The 15,272-nt window shown below is 39.4% G+C and overlaps 2 protein-coding genes across 3 annotated transcripts in view; both read right to left on the bottom strand.

Annotated features, from left to right (window-relative positions):
- scube1 (signal peptide, CUB domain, EGF-like 1) overlaps nucleotides 1–15,272 on the bottom strand; it is a gene marked incomplete at its 5' end in the record, with an annotated part of 128,670 nt that overhangs the window by 15,279 nt on the left and 98,119 nt on the right. For both annotated transcript variants that reach the window (XM_079263456.1, XM_079263457.1), the window contains one exon: nucleotides 1,696–1,818. In XM_079263456.1, the coding sequence (XP_079119582.1) occupies nucleotides 1,696–1,818 (123 nt within the window). The remainder of the gene's footprint in view (nucleotides 1–1,695; nucleotides 1,819–15,272) is intronic.
- Nucleotides 1–15,272, bottom strand: part of mpped1 (metallophosphoesterase domain containing 1) — a gene marked incomplete at both ends in the record, with an annotated part of 231,372 nt that overhangs the window by 119,452 nt on the left and 96,648 nt on the right. The gene's annotated exons all lie outside the window — the stretch shown is intronic.

Here is a 15,272-nt window from a genome sequence, read left to right as displayed (position 1 = left end):
ATCACAAGAAGCCATAGACCATATACCCTGATATGCTGTATTTCTATGAATAATTCAACAGAAAATGAGTACAGAGACAAAATATCTAATGTCGATACTAAACATAAATAATTACTGTTTTAGGAAAACGCATGCTGTGATTTGGTATAAAGACTTTACACAGGACAGGCTGAGGGGTTAACTATCTGGAAGAGTTCTCAACTTAAACGAAATTTGCAAACAATTCAGTATTAACCATTCGTCATGCATTTTATAATTAAAATTCAGCTAATCTCCTTTCTGCATGGGACAAGGTGAGCGGCTAATATCCAGCAGACATGATCTTTGGGTCCTCACTGCATAAAAAACAAATGTGATTCTTCAATGAAATTTCAACAAATTCTCTCAGTGATGTGACCTCATACAATCACAGGACAACTGATCATTTTATTCATTTATTCACTTTATTTCTTATTTTTCCTGTTCATTTATTCCTCTTCCTTCCTCCCTCTTCTTCTTTCCTTGTATATACCAGGATGGCCTCCTTTTGCATCCTTACTTCACCTTTTTGCAAGTGAAATTGAACATAATCTGACCAGGTAACATTTTCCCAACTTTCTGTTTTCCAGATTCTAAATGTTGCCTCAGTTTCCTGTTCTTGGAGTGACAACAAAGTGGTCTTCTGCTGCTGTAGCCTATCAGCTTCAAGGTAGGAGGAATTGTATGTTCAGAGACGTTATTCTGCACTCGTTTGTTGTAACTAGTGGCTGAGTTTCCAAAGGAAATTTCCAAACTGTAGAAATGGCTGTGTGAGCAACTCTCAGTAGTTTCTAAAATACCAATAAAGACCAACAAACATGTTCAAAGTTACTTAAACCCCTTTTCCCCCCTCTTTTTCAACCAAGCCAAGCCAACTTGATTTATAAAAGCACTTTATGATGCCAACCACTGAATAAAGTGCTGAACATAAAATTAAAAAAAATAAAAAATTTCAATATATAATAGTGAAAGACAATAAAATCAGCAAAAAACAAAAGAAAACAACAAGAAATACAAATAAAAACAATAGTAGCAATAAGAGCAAACTCATACTGGAACTATTCTTTAATATTCTATCAACATGTCTACATGCTTTAATGCATGTGATTAGATTATTAACTATTCATATTAACAAGCACTTGAACAGGTGGAACTTCTAAACTGCCTGGTGAGTGAATGTTTCCTTTAATATAATCCTTAAAGTGGCCCAATAAACAAACATTTAGAGGTGCAAACTTAAACTGATAAGTTGACTGTTTGCATACTGGGAAATCCTCCTTTTCAGATCATTATAAGCTGTAAAGGAAATGGACCTGTTCGTGGTGAGGCCCATCTCACGACTAAAAGCAACTATGATAAATGCTCCAGCTGCAACCATGTACTGAATTATACATAGGTAAATAAAATGAATGGATATTTGCCTATTTGGAGGTTGATTTAGTATTATTCTTCACCATATCTTGTCTGTACTTTATAGAATTGACTTCCTCGTCATCTGACTCCTCTTATTGTTAGCTATTAGGCTCCGCTAGTAGATTTTATGTTATGTTGCTATATTGTAGTTCTAACATTATAATAACAATAGAAAAATAGAATGAGTAATGATTTGATGCTGTAGAAGACCTATTAAACACCCAAAGTAAACAGAATCAGATAGCCCAGCGGCCAGTCACTGACCTTCACATGTCCGCTCATCTGTGAGAAGTTTGAAGCCTTTCTGACAGCTGCACTCGAAGGAGCCCACCGTGTTTCGACAAAAATGGTCACAGCCTCCATTGTTCTCCTGGCATTCATCGATATCTAGATTGAGAAATAAATAATGGCAAACCTTTGGGTCATAACTTTGGTTTGGTTTGCTGAAAGTTTGCTTGAACCCATGAGTCCCATAAACATGGCTTAAATATACATGTCAGACATAGAGATCAAATCAAATCAAATCAAATCAAACTTTATTTGTGTAGCACTTTTCGTGCTTAAAAACAATACAAAGTGCTTTACATTATAAAACAATTTACATCAAAATAGATAAAAATAGATAAAACACTAACACACATACACATCCCCTTTCACCCACCCGCAACCACCCTCACCCATGCCCTATTTGCGCTGTAACAGTTAAAAGAAGATATAAAAAACAAAAACAAATGAATAACCACCATAACTCAAACTCCAAGTTTATAAGCCAGTTTAACAGATACGCTCACATGGTAAAACATATAACCAGTAACATTTAACTTCAGTTTCAGCCTTTCTTTTGCTAACTTAGAATGACTTTGACAAAAAAAAAAAAAAAGTCAGTTTTCCAGAGTTGTATCACACGATACTCAGAAAGAACACAAAGAGGAAAAGATATTAACACTGATAAATCTAATGAAGGCAAACATATATATAAAACATACAGTTTCTAAGACATCTGGCATCACTTTATGGAAGAAACTTCGCTCAAAACCCTCTCAAATGGTAAATTGTAAAATTACCCAATAAATAAATTTGTTATGTTATATATATATATATATATATATATATATATATATATATATATATATATATATATATATATATATGTGTATATATATATATATATATATATATATATATATATATATACATACGTATACACTCCTCACCCACCCTTCCCATCTCCCGGGGGTAGGACGGGTGGCTGTTCATCTGTCAAGCTCGGGTTCTCTACCAGAGTCCTGGGAGCTTGAGAGTCCTACGCAGTATCTTAGCCGTTCCTAGGACTGTGCTTTTCTAGACAGAGATCTCTGATGTCTCACCAGGTATCTGTTGGAGCCACTTCTCCAGTGTGGGGGACATGGCCCCGCTATGCTCTGATCACTATGGGTACCACTGTTGCTTTCACCCTCCAGACCTTCTCCAGTTCTTCCTTGAGGCCTTGGTACTTCTCCAGTTTCTTCTCATGCTCCTTATTTATATATATATATATATATATATATATATATATATATATATATATATATATATATATATATATATATATATATATATATATATATATATATATATGTATGTATGTATGTATGTATGTATGTATATATATATATATATATATATATATATATATATATATATATATATATATATATACACATATATATATAGATACATATATAGATAGATAGATAGATAGATAGATAGATAGATAGATAGATAGATAGATAGATATAGATATATTCAGTTTTTGTTTAAAAGGCCAAATAAAGACTTCAGAATAAAAAAAATGAGGATTTAGCAAATAAATAGGCACAGTTGTGGCACTGGCAGAGACTCTCTGATGAATCCCTGCAAAAGGAAATTTGGACACCTTAACTTTAGCCCAGGCGTGCTGCAGTTATAAAAAAAAAAAACACCAATTCTGAAACATTAATAAGGGGAATGCAATCGCCCCAGAGGCACCATGTTCTCTGCCAACCACAAACCTCGTGGTGGATTTGGTTGCAGTCCCGACTCTCCAGCCTTATTTCCTTGCCTCGTTTAGCTCAGTGTGTCCTCACATGAACCTGAAACTGCAAAATCTTGTCCTTCTTTTCCTGGTTTGACGTGTGAATACATTCTGCTTATCCTCACCACTCCGTGCACAAAATGAAAACTGCGTACTTGGGACAAAAAAACAACAAAAAACAAACGTTGGTTTAGGGAAGTGGAGCAAGTATAAGAGGTCAGGCTAAAAGGATTAACAGGGTGGCGGAAGACCAGGTAGGAAGAAAAAGAGAAGAGGAGGAAGAAAAGATGAGGAGCATGAGCAAAGGAGGAGAGAGGACAATAGTCTGGGAGATTACACAGCCTAAGTCCTTTTTGATTGGTGCTCTAAGTGATGGAAACTGTGAGGGATTAACACATGCATCCTTTAAGCTGAGGAATAAATCGAGCAAGACACCACAGAAAAAAACTGAAGGGTGGGACGATGGAGGCAAAAGGACAAAGAGGAACTGTAAAGAAAATGGAAGAAAGCAACAAAGGGAAAAAGACTAAATAGGGAGAACGTAGTTGGAAATGAATAGAGACAGGAGAGTTTAAAAAAATAGAAAGAAAAGCATTTATGCGAAGAGTAGAGGAGGGACTGAATGGGATGAAAGACAACAGAGGAGGGATAAATGGATGTACTAAAGTCCAACGTAAGTCAGAGTTTCACCAGTAAAACTATGGTTCCAACAAACTGCTCCATTCTTTCTTTTTCATAGCTGGCATATTTAACTTTAAACTATTTAACTCTGTTCACCTAATTATGCTCCAAACTTTACTCAGGCTTGAAAACTGTGAGAAGATGATGTTTTGTCGGCAGTTGTTTGCTGCGCTTTGCAGTCAGAGAAGGCAGGGGAGGCAGTGGCAACTAAAGGCAGACAGAAGTAAATGGAATTATTCCATTTTAATAATTATTTTATATATTTTTCATTTTCTTGTATAATCCTTATTTTTAATATGATCTTTCAAATGATAATTTCTGATTGCCAACAGTGCCTAAGTGATGGCTTTTAGTGCTTTCCATAGCTCAATAAAACTGACTCAACAGCACCTCCTTCTGGCCAGACAGAGAAGCTGCACAACTCACCCCTGTGCCGCCCTCTACTAAAGGCACAGCGCTGCTCTGCCTTTTCCTCTCATTGCAATGCATCGGCAGTCTGTTTCCTCATATTAAATCTTTTCTGTAAAAAGGCATATTTCTATTCTGCCTTTTTACGTTACTGTATTATGCCAATGTATGTTCACAGAGAATTAGTGAATTGATGCTTTGCTCTTAAAGTTGGTTGACTTGCAGACGTGTCTTATGATCTTAATTCTGTTAGATTACACACACACTTACCTGCCTACACATTTAAATTACACAGGAACACACAGACAAAATCAAGTCACATCTCCTCAAGTTAAATAAGTTTCACTGCCTTGCCATGTGTCAATAAGAGCTTAGGAGTGTTTTCTTTTGGGGAAGGGTGTCAAAAGTCGGTCCTCGGGGCCGCTGTCCTGTTTTCCATGTATCCCTGTTCCAACAAACCTGGCTTTCATTACATGGATCCAGCTGCCAATGAAGTCCTGCACAATGACTGATTGATTTGAGTAAAGTGTGATGGAGCAGGGATGCATGGAAAACCTGCAGGATTATGGCCTTCAAGGACTGAAGCTGGACCTGCCGTTGGGGTTTAATGACGAGTCATTAATCGAGATATTAATCGCCCACTACAAAAGTTCCGTTCTGGGAGGATGATTCGACACTTGGTGATGTCACAGCCATGAGGTCCACCTATCAATCATCCACTTTGGAAAGTAAACTTTGTCAGACTGTCATGAACAATGCATTTAGCGTCAAAACAAGCAATGGTGTGAAGCTTAACCAGCATGAATGCAGTGAAGGTGAACAGGAGAAAGCAGGAGCAAAGAGATGTCAGTCAACACACACTTCAAATAGTTCTTAGTGCATTATAGAAACATAATTTGGCCACTATGTTTTCCTTCAGAGTACACTTAGTCCTCCCTGCCCTGCTAATCTCAACTCTATACTTCTGAATGAACTGTTAATCTAAATGTGAGCTGAGGCATGAATCCACAAGCTGGCAGTGTGCTGTGGTATAACTGTATTATACTTTGAGCCCTGCTGTGTCCTATCAGTGGCCTTAAAAGGGACTGACCTTATGTCTGGCTCAACTAAAACAGATTCGTCTGTGGCAAATGGAAAAGTAAAAAGGCTCGGAGACTACTTTTTAACAGAAAAAGAGACAAGTCAGGACATTTGAGTACTCTTCTTATCTAGAAAGTGTTGTGCAATACCAGCGGCGATGCATTTGTACTAACAGTTATCTCGTCTGGGAAGAGTTTTGTTCATCATTTACTGGTCCTAGTTCCAGTTTCTTTTATAAATGTTTATCGTTTTTGTAAAATGCTTCTCTTCTGTGTTTTTTCCTCCTTTCCTCAGATGTTTTCCATTTAACATGTGATGCAGGTTGTCACAAGTGACTTTAAAATCAGTTTTCCGGTTCTTCTGAGACACACAGGAATGTCTTTCTTTGGGCACACATTCCAATCCCAAGACAGCACAAGTTGAGACATTTTCATTGAATGTTTGATGTTTGTGCATTTGGTGAATTTTGATTAATCCAAATTCTTGGGATTGGAGACACAAAGCCTTGGTCTTGAGTAAATCAGCTGTCATTTCTCAGGCATGTTGGTAAGCAGTACATATACTGTATACACAAACTGAGAAACATTTGTCTTTTTTCCCACCGTCTCCGCCTCAGTGCCGATGTAAAAACAGAGGATACAATCCTGAGACTACCCCGCACAGACAGACATGGCTTCTTAATTATCTTGGCAACTGCAAACACTGGCAGAACCACCACATCTACCCATACTTAATGGCTGCTTTGGGGATGTCTATGCCATATAGCGGGGTATAATTACCCTTAATGAAGCTTAAATATTCTTTGAGCTAAAGTAAATACATCAAGCCTCCACACATCTTGAAATGATAAAGTTTGGACAGAAGAGAGATAGTACAGATAAAGGCAAGTAAGGGGGGGAGGTGGGTGAAAGGAAAGGGTGGGCTGACATGTACAACCTCAGTGTTCTTCTTGTTCCCTTTACTGAAAACTGCTACTGTGAATCACTCTTCTGAAACACCGAGCCAGTCATTTTATGGTCTTTGTGTCTTTCATTCAGTTCATGTGGCTGTTAAATCATTTTCTTGCAACTTCTTCCATGGTTCATTTTGCTGCATTCAGACACAGTTTGCAAAGAAAAGCAAACTTTTCCAAAAATATAATGAGCTGCTAGCGGCACAGTTAGCAACACTCCGCACAGTCAGCGGCGATTAGTTTGTGAGGTTTGAACAGTGTTGGGTAGTACTGCGTCACTGTAGCATACTCTGATGAATTACTGTTTAAATATAGTAACTTAGTTACCATTACCCTGTTCTTCCTCTTTACAGCAGTGATCCAGAACTACACGGGCAGTGCTGCCAAGTCTGTTTGTTTTCTATGTGTCACTTCTAAACACCATCAGTCATGGGTGTTTGGGCTGGTTTCCTTAGCATAGTTACTTACTTGATGCTTCCTCTGATCCCTTTCTGAATCCCTCCTGATTCTTTCACAGCTGACCATAATTAAGCAAAAACCCCTGAACCGGAAACCTGAACGCAACGGTCCTTTCTTCAGTGGACACAGCTTGCTCCTTAGGTTACCACGGCCGTCTGAACTGGCATGTCCCTACCAGTACACGCGCACACACACTCATTTGATGCAGAGAAAGAGTGGGAATCCCTGCCAGAAGAAGTTTTAGCTTTTCCAGACCAGGGATCCCAAATCCAGGTCCTCAACGGCCAGTGTCTTGCAGGTTTTCCAAGTGTTCCTGCTTGAACACATCTGACTCAGAATTACACAAGCTCTGTCCATATCTGCTAAATACACACTGATCTGAATCAGGTGTGTTGCAGCAGAGACACTTGGAAAGCCTGCAGGACACCGGCTCTTGAGGACCTGGATTGAGGATCCCCTGTTGTAGACACTTCTGTAGAAACACAACATTAACATAGTGCAAGGGTATGCCTGTGACCCTGAGCCCTGATTTTCAAAATGGAGAGAATAAAACTTCATACACTTTTTAATTAAAATAATTAAGGGAATGTTTTCCAACCATAAGATCTGACATGTTCATGTCAGTGAAAAAAGGTTTATGAGAGATTTATGCCATAATTTCTATGAAATGTAGGCACAGACATCCATGAAATCAAACTTATTTTTTCCAAAACCATGATCATATTGTGAATATCAGTGTACAAACTGATGTTGGGAAACTGCGCACATACACAAAGGTGTTTTTTATCTAATCTAAAGTCTGTTTTAGAGTTTGTGCATCAAGCGGGTCCTGCATCAGCTTGCTGGTCTCATTAAAGAGTGAATGTGCCTGCAAAGTATTTCTATTTCAAAGCAGCTGTTTCTGCTGTTGTACATTAGGAAAACATGAATATCTGTGCAAAACGCATTGACAGAACACCCGGTAGTGATTAAGATATTTCAGTCGGGTTAATGTAGAAGATAATCCTACTTGGCATGTTCAGACACATGCTTCTACTGTAGGATGGCTAAATATATAGCACCTTAAAAAGCAGAAGAACAAAACCATGAATAAAATCTGTGCATGAATGGGCTCCAACATCTGGATAGCCAGAAGCCAACTTGAACAAGGCATTTGTTAATGAGGACATTCCCAATTAAGCGAACACACAGGACTGCACACGGACACACGCGGAGAAGCAGCTGAATCCCACTGAGAATTGTCACCCCGTGACAAAAACAAAGCAAACGAAAACACAACCATTTGTGTTAAAATGTGCACACTTATAAAGACATACAGTGGTAATGTTATGTTTGCTGCAAGACAGTTTCTTTCATAAATGCTCCATTAACTTTCTGACAGTTACTTCACTGTCCAGTCCTGCACATGCTACTGTACACACACACATACAGGCTGCCTCCAGAGATCCATTTTACTCCAGACAGTCAATATTTCCCTCAGGTCTTCGATCAATAGTTCCATCCTTTGCCAGGAGCTGTGTATCTTGAACAGCATCACGCTGGCTGACACACAGTATTTTCTGTAAATAGTGGTACACAATTTACAGATTTAAAAAAAAACATTTCATATGAATCGTAACCTTTTCTAAACTAAAATACAAAATGAATTTAACAATAGTTAAATAACCTAAAAGTTTAGAAAGCAGAATGAAATTAAATATTATGTCTAATATTACGACCCTAATAGGTTTGGTTTGTTTCCCTTTTACTTTTTTTTTTTTTTTTTTTCCTCTTTCAGAGTGGTAGGTGGAGCTCATCAGGCCAACAAGGAGCACCTGGTCAGTCCTCCTTATAATCCATCTGTGCAGCATAGAGTCCCCCGCTTTTACCCTCTTCCCTTTCCCCCTTCCAGCGTTTTGGTTTCGTTGGCCATTTTGCTTTGTTTAATAAATGATGTTCCTGCTTTGGTTGTAATTCTACCACGTCTTTGTTAAGGCTCTTGAGCCGGGTCATGACACTAAGTGTTGACCTTTTCCATTAGCGTTAGGCTGGTTTAAGCATTCAGAGTCACTGTTTTGATGTCTGTTTTGCAGCATGTTAAAAACTGGCGGTTGTGCTTCTTTGTTTTATGTTGTTAAATAAAGAAGAAATGACTGTACCACTTATTTCCCATCTCTGTCTGGCTTGTGCATGTTCACACGAGCAAAATGAAACAATAGAAAGCTGTCCCTATCAAGCCTTGCAACTTAATTTTTACAAAAATTTAGCCCAATTTTTAGATAAATTAACCATATTTCTTTTTAGGAAATGTATGTATACATAAAACATTACAAAAAGAATTAAATAAAAACAAATGCAATTAAACCATAACAGGAAAATATGGCAGTATGTTAAATTACTTGTCTAGTTTAGTGGATGTAGGCAAATAATCTCCATCAGATTATTTTATTTATCAAGCACTATAATGTAAAATCAGGACTCCTGACTAATAGTTTTAATGAAATCAAAGGCCTAAATGGTGAGATATTGATAATATTTTCTGCCAAGATAAACACTTTAAAGTGAACTCTTTGTATATACTATGTATACACCCCCCAGCAGCTCTTCTGTGAGCCTGTTTGCATGACTACCCCAACTTCAGAAGAGTCTCTCACAGCTGTTGTAGCATCCAGTCCAGTCACCTCTGATACCATCATCCAGGGCATCAAGAGCAGGACAAGGCTGCTATAGGATCATCTGCGATGGAGAGTAAAAAATGAGGTGAAACAAACCAACCGGGAGTAAATCCCTTTTAGGCTTGCGAGTAGGAATGTGCAGCTAACACAAATGCTGTACAAATTGCGCATTACAAAGAGTAGCTGAGCAGTTTTACCAAATATTTGCAGTAAAAAGCAATTAAATGAAATAGATTTGCAGAAACCTGAACCTCCACAAATAATTATGGATGGAAGACAGGGGTCTAGTTTTCTTGGAGAGCGTTGGCTTTCTCCACCAGCGGAGAGGACAGACATGAGGCTGGGAGGCAGTGTGTATTTATTTAGGTAATAAACAACCCCAGCACAACAACAAACGATCCATGGGCACATGTGGGCTAAGGAAAACTTTCAGCTTTACACAACAGTAAAACAGCAAGTGATTTGGCTGCAGCAGTGACTGCTGGCCATGCTGCAGTCATGTAAGGTAACAACGCAGAAAACGTTATGAACAGATTATCGTGCTTGAAGAGCAACATTGGTTTGCCTTACTAATTTGCGAGCTATTTACTTAAACAACACCCAAGGTACCACAAGCGCAAATGATGTCAATATATGCTTTATTTAAAGAAATTAAAATTCATAGCCATGAATGTATTTGCTTATGTAGGCTCAGAGTGGTAACTCACTGAATAACATTCAAAGGAAACTAAATGTTTGAGGATGTGCTCTGTTGAAAACTGCAGAAACTGGTTGACTTGGGTTGCAGACTTACTAACTGGTTAAGAAAAACACTTATAGGTAACTAAATTCAGTTGGTTAGAGAACTTTGTTGAGATTATGGTTGATAATAGATTGAAGTCCAGCATGGGGACTCTTCCATTAAGCCATTCTGCTGTAACAGTTGCAGTGGGAAATTTAGTCTTGTCTTGCAGAAGTGAGCAAAGTCTTCCCTGAAAAAGACATTGCCTAAATGGGAGCATATTGATCTAAAACCTGTATATTCATAACTTCCAGCGTTGATGTAGCCCACGTGTTTTAGGTTTCCTGGGGAGCAGTGCAGCGCCATACATTTAGAGATGTAAGGTTTAGAACTGAGGAGATACAAATAATCCCAGTCCATTTTCAATTTGCTTTTACCCAAAGAAAGCAACATTTCTGAACTATATTCACGTGTGGTTTCTTCTTTCCATGATCGATTTGCTGCATTCGTAGTTAGCACCATGCATTTTTATTTTTTCGCTCTGTCCCTTGCACACAGAGACATCTCCGGATTCCCTGAATTTAAAAAAAAGAAAAATTTAGGAAGAACATACAAACCCCACACAGAAAGGCCACTAGCTGAGGCTTGAACCAGCAACCTTTTTGCTGGGAGGGAGCAGTGCCAACCACTATCCACAGTGCCAAAAGTTTTTATGCTGAACCAAGATACTGGCCAATTGGACTAATTAGCTGAAAATAGTACTTCCAGTTTCTTGTTTGGTGCAACTTCAGCCAATCTGGATGATTTTACTTTCTTAACTGCTTGTTGGTTTCTTGTAAAGCTGATATGATCATATTACTGTCCGTTTGATTTGATTGGGTTCACATGTATCTGAATGACTTTGCATTTTCTGATCTTTGCAGGTAGATATGGAATGCAGGCCAGTATGGACATGTCTCAGGTGCCAGTACACGTCACATACTGTACAGTACTCCGACCACAGGTTATCCACAGAAGCACATGGAACCACATGCACACTGATGCCTACCAGAAGCTTGTAAGGGTACAAATGCAGACTAACATGCAAGTTAATGAATACGAATTACCACACAGAATCATTGGCAAAGAGATATCCTACAGTAAGATCTAACCTCCAAAGTGCACCTCCTCATCCAACATCTGGAAACTGTTAAGAAAATGTCTGTAGTCTCGCTCTCACCCAGTTGTCAGCATGAAAACCCGTAATGAAACGCCTCCGCGGGTTGGTGCGTCTGTCATCATGAGAGGCTGAACTGCCTTGTCTGTCAGCGCAGATGAAAGGGCGTTTATCACACTGGCGGGTTTTTAACATGCCCTGCATAGTTTATATTGAAATGACTATGATAGACAGGCACGATAGGGCACATCCCACTGGGTTTTCAGTGAAGGAAATGAACACAGATAAACAGAGAAAAGGTTAGAGAGCTGTCTGTCACTATAAAGCATTTCAGTGGCACATTAGATGAGACCACCTCAGAGGGTGGCACTTATCTTGCCTCAAACCACTATGTCTCATAAAGAACTAAATGTGAGAAATGATACCTCTGTGTATGCATGATAAAGCACTGCTAACACACTGTGATAACAAGTGTTACTTAAGTTAAAATGTACTGCCACTTGCGCATATACAGAGATCAGCACAACGCATTCATTAGCTCACTCAAAGCCATCATAATTCTTCATGCTAGTCAGGGTTACAGTTGAACAAACTAACAACTGTTGTAAATACTCCCATCAGTAATGAGAGGACTGGAGCCAAAGTAATTTGAGCTGGTTTAGAAGTTCAAACGGTTTTATCCAACTGTAGGTAAAATGGGTCCCTGCAGTGGACTGGCGACCTGTCCAGGGTGTACCCTGCCTGCCATACACTTTTTTTTACTGGAATTGGCTCCAGCTTCCCACAACCCTGAACTGGACTAAGAGGTTAAGAAAATGGATGGATGGATTGTTCAAAAGACAATTAAATGAATGTCAGTGCTGACAAATGCCTTGAACAACAGAATCAGAAACATCCAGGCCATGCTAAAATAATTGTACTTTTACCACAGCATCTCTTTCCGAGTTCTGTGGAGAAATGTTGGCCTTTACTTCTTGTGTCCATTTTTATGCATTGAATATTTGAATAAGCTTTAGGCGGATACATTTTTAGAAAAGCCTAACCGGAGGCTAAATAAATTTGCTTCAAGAAGCAAATTTTAAAACTACCTCAAAGTCAAAGTAACGTTTAGGTCAATGTTCCAATATTTTCACATTACAGACAAATTTGTTTTTAATAACTCAGTCAAACCTGAATGATTAAATGAGGAAATAAAGATAATTTGTTCCAAACAAACATAACAGATGTGAGATATTTCAGTCGTTTTCAGGTGGTAGACTCAACAGTTATCAACAATGGTAAATTGTGAAAATGTCATTGTCCTGGAAGTTATGTACTGAAAGGATTTTGTCCAGTAGCTTTACATTGGTGGTTGGATGAGAACAACTTTGGAGATATATTCATATTCTTAGTCTGTTCGGTTGTTACATTTGCATTTCACATGTGATTGATTTAATTTAAAGTGGTGCTATTATGGTATTTAGAGTTTTCTGAGCTTTCTACAGTGTTACAGTGTTGAATCCTCATCAGACATGTGAACGGCACTGTTTTTTATCACCTAAACGCGTGTTTGAGTTTGACTTTGAGTTCCAGCATGCTCTCCGTTCGGTTTCCATGGCAACGAAAAACGCGTCGTTTTAGAGAGTTTTTTCTACTTGGAAATCCTTGCGACGTCCCGGGGGATAAGGTTCGGTGATTGGTTGCCTTCTACTGGTTAACAAGGGCATGTACAAATACATCAGGCAGGTGGAAAACGTCAGATAAAGTTATTTCCAACGATGGCTGGTGAGTTTACCAAAGAGAGACATCCTGCTGCATTCGTTGCTGTGGGTTGCTGTTTTCCACTTCGTTTTCAGGGTCTGATTCAGGTTCCAACATGTAGGGCTGTATGCTATGTGTTGACATTGTAGTTTGTTTTTTTCATTGAGTTCATATTAGCCTAATCCTTCTGTTTATGAGATGTTACAATGACGGCGAAAGCAGTTGCGGTGCGCGCTCCCAATGTAGTGCAGTGGCGGGAGGCGGGGCTTAATGCAGAAGAGTCTCAATCCACTCGTTTTGCCCGCAGGCTGATCTAACAGCCTACGGAGAGGGTCGGTCTGAAGTAAATAAAGCGATTTGTGACAATAACTCGATCAATCCCAGCCCTTTTGGGCTCAGAAATAAAAATAAATTAGCCTGAAATGCACATAATAGTTCCACTTTAAGTCCCTCATCAACTTAAAATGAGGTGAGATTGTGGTTGAATTCTGGACCACCTGCTTAACTTTCTGTATAGAAAGTTGAGAAAAGTTCCACTTTTCTTGTCACTACAATTCAACCATCAGGTCAGTGTTACAGCATCACATCCAGGTAAATTCTGCTGCCATCAGAACTCCGCAAAGTGCTGCTGACTCTCTTGGCTGCATTTCAGTGTCACCTTTTATAAATTAATCCAGTTTTTCCTTGTTCTTGATATTCCTTCAAATTTAAAGGGACACCAAGTAACTTGTGATTCAAACATTGACCTAATATGAGTAATAATCAAGCGGCAACCTTTCAACGGCGGTTGAAAGTGAAGCCTATGTCGCAGGTAAGTGACGTAATGCTGTAGGCAAGTAGTGAGGTTGAGATTGCGGAGTCCCACTAGGCAAACGTAAACTATTCATTCATTCATTTATTAATGTGTGCGTTTTGCCAAATTAATCTGAAATGAATTTGAACATTCTCCTAAGTAGGTAAACAGTGTCTCTTTAAGGTGCATTCTGGAGCACAACGAGGAGGATTTGGCCAGCCTGACGGACTTCATAGATCAGTGTTTCGACAGAGTTGTCATGGGGAAGCCAAAGCAAACATCGTCCCCAGCCGCATCATCTCAGGCTAAAAGACAGCGGAATGAGGATTCATCCGGAGCCATTTCGTCGCCGGGGAACGACACGACCAATGTTCTTATTTCTATCGATAAAAAGCTCAGTAGTTTCGATGCGCGCCTGAGCCTGGTGGAGATTCTCCACAAAGAGTTTCAGGCCTTGCAGGAATCACTGGAATTCAGCCAGAAGCAGGTGGAAACACTGGCCACAGAAAACGCGGTCCTCAGAGAGTCGGTTAAATCCCTCACCGAGGGATTGACCAGAGTCTCCGAGGAGAACAAGAAGATGAAGGAAGCGGTGCTGGATCTGCAAGCCAGAAGTATGAGGGACAACTTGGTGTTTGCAGGGATTCCAGAACAAGCAGATGAGGACCCCGAGACCACAGTTAAAAACTTCATCCAGACTCATCTAAAGCTCCCGAAAGAAACGGTGGGGAACATCGCCTTTCACCGAGTTCACCGTCTGGGCGGAAGGAAACCCGGAGCTGGCCGGCCACGGCCCATCGTAGCCAAGTTTGTTAACTACAAACAAAAGGAGCAGGTGAAGAGTCAGGGTCGTGAACTTCGGGGCCTCAATTATGCAGTTAATGACCAGTTTCCAAGAGAGATCCTGGATCGGCGGAGAGTTTTGTTCCCTATCAGGAGAAAATCCATCGCCGAAGGAGCTCGCGCTGTCATCGCCGTGGATAAATTATTTATCAATGGACAGTTGTACCGTGACCCAAACATCACTACGTGGCTCTACTGACTTGTTGGTATGTTCCTTAATAATCTTAAATCTTAAATAAGTTATGCCATATTTGTAATACTGTGGTTTCAAAATAATTATCAGTATTTTCTCCACCCGTCT

Source organism: Telmatherina bonti, assembly GCF_933228915.1.
Source record: "Telmatherina bonti genome assembly, chromosome: 23".
Classification (NCBI taxonomy): Eukaryota; Metazoa; Chordata; class Actinopteri; order Atheriniformes; family Telmatherinidae; genus Telmatherina; species Telmatherina bonti.
The sequence above is the reverse complement of the archived record's forward strand: the minus strand, read 5'-3'. Positions and strand labels throughout refer to the sequence as shown.